The 6,634-nt window shown below is 41.2% G+C and overlaps 1 protein-coding gene across 15 annotated transcripts in view; it reads left to right on the top strand.

Annotated features, from left to right (window-relative positions):
- Positions 1-6,634, top strand: part of cacna1c (calcium channel, voltage-dependent, L type, alpha 1C subunit) — a 130,466-nt gene that overhangs the window by 6,608 nt on the left and 117,224 nt on the right. Inside the window, exon 1 of one of the 15 annotated variants that reach the window (XM_077234179.1) lies at positions 2,114-2,785. The exons of 13 other annotated variants lie outside the window; for them this stretch is intronic. In XM_077234179.1, the coding sequence (XP_077090294.1) occupies positions 2,728-2,785 (58 nt within the window). In that variant the 5' untranslated portion in view covers positions 2,114-2,727. Of the gene's footprint in view, positions 1-2,113; positions 2,786-6,634 lie in introns of those variants that run through there. One more of the 15 variants, XM_077234184.1, reaches the window with a different exon arrangement.

The following is a 6,634-nucleotide window of genomic DNA, read 5'->3' as shown; positions in this document are numbered from 1 at the left end:
ATCATGGCCATTGGTAGTATACTAACGAAGTGAGCTGACGCTGCATCCAGTGGAGATCTTGAGGTTTTGAAATTCTCGCATTCCTGCACTATTCCCGTTCTGGTAGGTATTTTGCAATTGTTTGTTTGAATATTCTCTCTAAAACATATTTCGCAGCCCAGAAGCCATATGCTGTCTTCCTGCAGTTTTAATAGTCAAGCCTCTGTCATATAAAGGTTGTAATTTTTTTGAATGGCTCTTCACATGGAAATCACATATTTGTTTTATCATTTCCCCCATATTATCTGACTCTTTTGACTTAAGAAATTGATCCAAGTCTCACTGCAAATAATGCATTTTTACAATTGCACCAGTAGCCAAATATGATTTTGCATGATGCTGCATTCCCAATTTGAGAAGGGTATACTACTGAACAATTCTCATACCAGCAGCACAACATTAACAAACAAAAACCGAGTGCACTTTCAACTCAGGACTCTACATTAAGGTTGCAACAGGGAAAACCTGGAAACTGAACGGTACAATTGTGCCCCTTGAGCAAGACACCAGGGTTGCTTCAGGGTGACTGTCAAATTATATGGTGTTTTCTTCCAAGACAATTTACCATTTAAAGGTAAATTGACTCAACAGCACTTTACTCACACGCCACTAGAGGGCATCACTGCACAATTACTCGTGGTTTATCATCGTTCTCGGCAGGATTTTAAACCTTTCCAAGAAAACACATCAGCCAGTGCAGTTTTTTTATGTTAAAAATATTCTTGAATTTAAGTACACATCTGTATGTTTTAGCTGATAAAATTTTGTTCAAAAAAGTTATTTAACTTTGTCAATTAACATTTACTTTAGACCTAAACTAAATGGGTTAAGAAACAGAAGGGAAGAGGATGTGTCGCGTCAGTTATGTTTAGTTAATTAGTAAATTAGTATAATTATAGTGTTAGCAAAAGAATCATGTAGAGCACGACCACTGCTGTATATCATATTCAGTGTGCAGACAGACATGATTAGTCTTGACGTTTGAAATGTGGGTCTGGAAGCTGGGAGGATATTTGTAATCTTTTAAGTGGCAAATGAACCTAACAAATTTTCCTTCTGTACCGATGCCCGTGATTCTCTGGACCACTGGAATCCCAGAGGCTCATGATTACGGGGTGGCACTGAAAAACACTTTGCGAACTTTCCCTCTGGGCTTTGTATAAGCATACCAAAGTTAATCAATTATTTGGGGATGCTGAAGGGAAATCGTTGACCTCTGTCATGACCTTTTGTTCAAAGCCAAATCCAATCAAAGAACTTGGCCGTAGATTAAATGTCCGGGATCCTTGTTCTTCATTCATCCAGGGAAACATCTGAAAACCTGGAATTCTGAGTGTCTCTTCTTTCTTATGCACTATGATTCTTCTGACTGATTGAATATTCCAAAAAAAAAAAAAAAATTCTCTAATGCGCAGAGAGTGAAAGCGCAAGAGGGAGCGAGAAAGGATAATCTGGGGCCAGGGGTGTCTCTTGGGATATGTGAAGTTTTCTCATGGCTGGAGGGAGGGACCAGGGAAGGGCCAGCTAAATTCGTACAAGGCTGTTTGCTGATGAGAGATTCTCAGTCATCTTGCAGAAATTCCCAGGCCCCATCGTCCCCTTTATCAGAGCCCGCCAGTCCTCAGGAAACCGCTTGTCCTGCCATGGGAGGATCAGGTCGGTTAAAGCTCAGCTGAAGGGAAAAAATCATCCCGGCACCTGCTGCTGCTGCTGCTGCATGGGGAACTCAACATTCACCCATTTAAGTGGCATCCCAGCAACCAGCAGGAAGTGGATAATGTCTAAACATGGTGCATGGAGCCGTGACGGTGAGCGTATATACACCAGATTCGTTGTGGTACAAATCACCTTCTCAAATGTTTCTGGACTGTAAAAGAAATTGAAACGCTTCACTCTGTTGGAGCTGATTTGACTCGATTTCCCCAAGTTTGCTCTCTCCCTCAAGAGATACAGCCCCGTGTGGAAAAGCGTGGAGGATTTATTCTCCTTTCTAGCGCAGTCACATCTGGAAGCAGTCAGGGAGTCTACAGGGGAGGGGGTTTGGTCGTCAGATCATTGCAGAGAGGCTGGTGGTGTGCGCTCTCTCTCCGCAGGGCCACAGACTGACTACTCCCCTTTCTCTCCAATATGGACTGGACGCGGCCGATTCTGCACTCTGTTTCCTAACGAGGCGCGACGCAAACTACGCCTGTTGTGGACCATCTCAGATGGAGTCGATCATACGCGAAGATCGAAGCCCGTGAGATCTGGAATATACACACCTTTTACCTTTTGCTGCGCTTTCTGAAACGGTCTCTGAAACTACGCCCGCGTTTCCAGCGCTTCTTCTGTCTGTTGCAGCATCCTTTTCGAACCGTGTCCGAGCCGATCGCGCCGATTTGATTATCGATTAGCAGCAAGCGGCGCTGGTATCATGTTTCTTAGGTAGGGCCCGGATGTTCCAAAGATGCACTGGTTCGTTTTCTTAGGTGGCTCCTGCGAATATCCTTTCCTGATCTTTAGCTCCATAATGGGGATCAGGTAATATTAACTAAGCCGCAAGAGAAGGAATATCTTACGCTTTGCGTTTTTCATTTTTTGCTTCCCCCTTTTTCTTTCATTTCTTTCCCTTGGGTTGTTTTTTCCTACCCCCTTCTCTTTTTTACAACCTTTTCTTCATTCACCTTCGGATAAAGCTGGACCACATATATGGTAAATGAAAGCAAAAACATGTACATACCGGAGGACACCCTTGAAAACCATCAAGGTAATTTTTCCATTTGTCTTCCCTCTGTTTGAAAACTGTGTGTGTGTGTGTGTGTGTGTGTGCCATATGGATGTGTTGGGGGTGTATGATGAGTGTGTTGGCATTATCATGGGCATGACGCGGGGGTGTACCCCAACCTATCCATTTCCAAACACACTATGCGCACTGAAATCGCTTTTGGAGGACGATCAACAAATGGCATGAAATATAGCCACTCATGCCCAACAGCTATTCAATATTATTTTTGGAGGGAAATGCATATGTAGTTAATGAACTTGTTGGTTGGCTCGTGCGGCTTCTTATGGACACGCCACGGCTTGATCATGTATCATGTGATCACAGACGCGCGCACACAGATGTCAATCGATTATCCTGTCATCTGCTTCAGACTTAAAAGGGCCTTTTAATCATTTTGTGCGGCCAGACTGCATTGATCACAGTCCAACAGCTCAAATGAACTCGGGGTGGTGTCATCGGCGCATCAGTGATTATTCTGTTCAGAGCATCTCGAATGGTTAAATGAAGCACCATCACTCATGCCCCCTCATTCTCGTGTTCATCTGTTGAATTTCATTTCTTTTGAGACAGCTGGTGTGGCGCAGCAGTCTCCACAGGTTGCGTGCTTTTAACGCTTGCGCAAAGCGAGGAGTCTCAGTCTTTTCCCTTTACAAGATTCCCCTCCATCCAGGGCCTCCTCTTGGCGCCGTGGCAACGGAGCTGCCGACCCATAGCAACAGCGCGGCTCATGATAAGCCCGCTCCCCGAGCGCGCACCTGCCGCACCTGAGTGAACAAACCCATCCGAGCAAAACCTGTAAATTGCGGCCAATAATGTAGCTCCGCCCCTTCAGGCTCACTGCACATCTGTCATGCAAAAAGCTAGTTGATTATGACAACTGAAATAATGATGTTTCTTTTGCACTGTGTCTGTGAGAGACAGTTGTGCGTTTTCATAGCCGATTGAATACACTGACACACACTCTTTGTTATTAAAATAGAAACAGGGCGACAATGATGGGAAAAGGATTTAGAATCCAATTTTAGATACTTTGTTGTGTCAGCTTTGACAGTAAACGTTTATCTTTTGATCTGCATGTCTTTTTGTCCTATTCAGATTTGTGTCTTACAAATTTCCTCTTGATGTTGAAACATCACAACAGTTTCTTATCACTTTTCAGTTTCTTTAAATGTGCACTCAGTAGTTGTTTGCTAAGTAGAAAAGTTTTATACCTAATGACATAAAGTTTTTGAGAAATATTTAAATTATGCATTCTTACATAAGTTATGGTCTTTTTAGACCAAACTGTTTTATTCTGCTTGAAGCAAGTCGCCCCATTATGGACAATGCCATGTTGCGATCACATGACCAGCTGTGTCATGCAATAGACTGTTATAATAATTATTAAAATAATAATATTAATCTATAAAGCGCTATCAGACACTTTACAAAGCATAAAAAAAGTATGCCCACTGTAGAGAGAAAAAAAGTACAAAAAAGCAGCCATCCTCTTACCTTCCAACAATGGGACAAATTTTTTTTAGATTAAATCCAAGATTTTTATATTATAAGAATGTTTTATTAATGTGTTTGTATGAGACAGGGAAAAACCTTGAACAAAACTGAAAAATAAACAAACAGCTTTGTAAACCAACTTCATGCATCCAGGCCCACAGGTGTCAGTATGTCCAAATGTTTACTGTTTGCGCCTTTATCATAACTAAATGATTTACCTAGCCTTTAGTAGACAGAGCAGGATCTCCATGGTGGCCTGTAGCCCAGCAGATGTTCATGTTTGTGTTGTGTTGTCATCTAACACTGCTGACAAGGACTTGTTTTCAGGTAAACACAACCTCAGTCAATCACAGGTCCCGGGCAGAGCAACGTATCACAGCCAAACATGAACCTCTTCTGCTGTACAAACACTCAAACAGCAGGAAAATGGAAAGCGTGTTTTGTGCACTATGGTACACCGTCACTTTCTGGAATGTTAAATATGACTCATGAAGTGCTTGAATGTCTCAGTCTGAACAACCAGTTACTGAGAAACACATGTTTTGTAAGATTTTTACTCTGCTGTTAAGGGAAAATGCAGAATTAATGAAATCATTGCTGATGTCACAGTCATGCCACTTTGCTGTACTGTGATGTAATGATGCTATTGAGTTTTCATGTCACTCCAGTCATTAGAGGCTTTTTCTTGAAGTTGTTACAATGTAGCATGAGACCTTTACGGAATGGCTTTAAAGGTTTTGCGAGTGCTTAGTGTGTGCATTCCTTTCTCTTTGGCTCTTTTTCTCTCTTGAAGGTTGTTGGTTCCCTTGATGCCCGTTTGTAATAAGGGTGGCATTATCTGGCTTCTTTCTCGGCTTTGTGCCAGGTTCATTTGACAGGTAATTCATGTCATTAGCCAAACGAATACGTTTATGATATATTTCAAAATGTCTGATGAGCCTCAGGACGCCATCTAAGATGACTGTCTGTCTGACAGACGATCTGTCCCGGACTTTTCCTCCTTGTGCAGAATGATCGAGCATTTCTTGCTTCTGTTTCACTGTCAAACACATGCAGGTCTCCAAAGTCCCATGCAAGTGCACCCAAGTAATTCGATTCCTGGAATACGTTTGCTAATGTTGTTTGTTCAAAGCGCTGTTTAACGTTTACCTAACAAATATTTAAAGCAGCTAAACCTGCATCAACATAAATCCTTCCTGAGTGTGGTGAAGTCGAGAAAGTTCTCAGTTTGTTTATTGCCGTGACTGCAACTAAGAGCATCTGCCGTCACACAGAGATCCTCACCAGTTTCTTGCCTTCCTCATTTGACACTGTGTATTCTGAAACGTAAGGACAAAGATGTGGTTCATTACAGATCTAATTGATTTTGGTTCCCGTCTAGATGTAACGACTTGTCCACTTTAGCTTTTTCTATTTAATCACTATTTATTCATTCAAATCTGAAATGTAATTTGAGATGTGTAGAAAGATGCCAAAGTAATTAGGCTGCATTGCCTGCGAGACTTCTCAATCTGTGGAGCAGTTGGTGCTGGTCACTGTGGGATTGTGGGACACATTAGGTGTCGTAACATAACAATCACAGGAGTGCGTTTGGTCTTAGCAACACTCAGGACTTATTAGCTGTCTGTAAAAACATGCATGTTGAGCACACATCATCTGCTCTCGCTTCTGCTTAACATCAGTGCTTGTGTTTCTAGCCAGAGCGCTTTCATATGTTTACTGTATTTAAATTATTGTGGCATGTTACTTTAATATGTTGGTAATCACATGCTGGACACTGTAAGTAGTCATTTAGCAGATGCTTTTATCCAAAGTGACTCACAGTACACTTGTTGCTTTGGGAATCCCCCTGAAGCAACCTAAGGTTAAGTGCACAATTGTGATACTGCATGATTTGCTCATTATATGGCCAATATCATCCTTACTGTTATGGAAAATACGTTTACTAATCAATAAAATATAGCTGATTTTCTGGATTTTTAAAATGGTTGTAATGCTCTACACAATGTTGGTATTTCTTTTAATGTTGAATGAGCATTTTTATGAAGAATATTTGAATAGTTCTTGTCTGTGAAAGAGTACGCTAGGGTTGGTGGCTACCAATATGCTGTTATTTGGTCACTATGAAGTGATTTTTAATGTGTTGCTACTAGGGTGCTGTAGGTGGTTTATGCTTGTGGGTGTTTTTTTTTTTTTTAGTAAAATGTTTCTTACAATATTACAGTTTTTACTCTTTTTTTAAAACATTTTAAAAATTTTTTACTCGAATAAATGCAGCCTTGGTGAGCATAAGAGACTTTCTTAAAAAAAAAAAACATTAAAATGTCTTACTTCCCC

The sequence above is a fragment of the Siphateles boraxobius genome, unplaced genomic scaffold (genome assembly GCF_051911475.1).
Source record: "Siphateles boraxobius isolate OS27281-9 unplaced genomic scaffold, OSU_SipBor_1 19, whole genome shotgun sequence".
NCBI lineage: Eukaryota > Metazoa > Chordata > Actinopteri > Cypriniformes > Leuciscidae > Siphateles > Siphateles boraxobius.
This window is presented reverse-complemented; position numbering and strand designations above follow the sequence as displayed.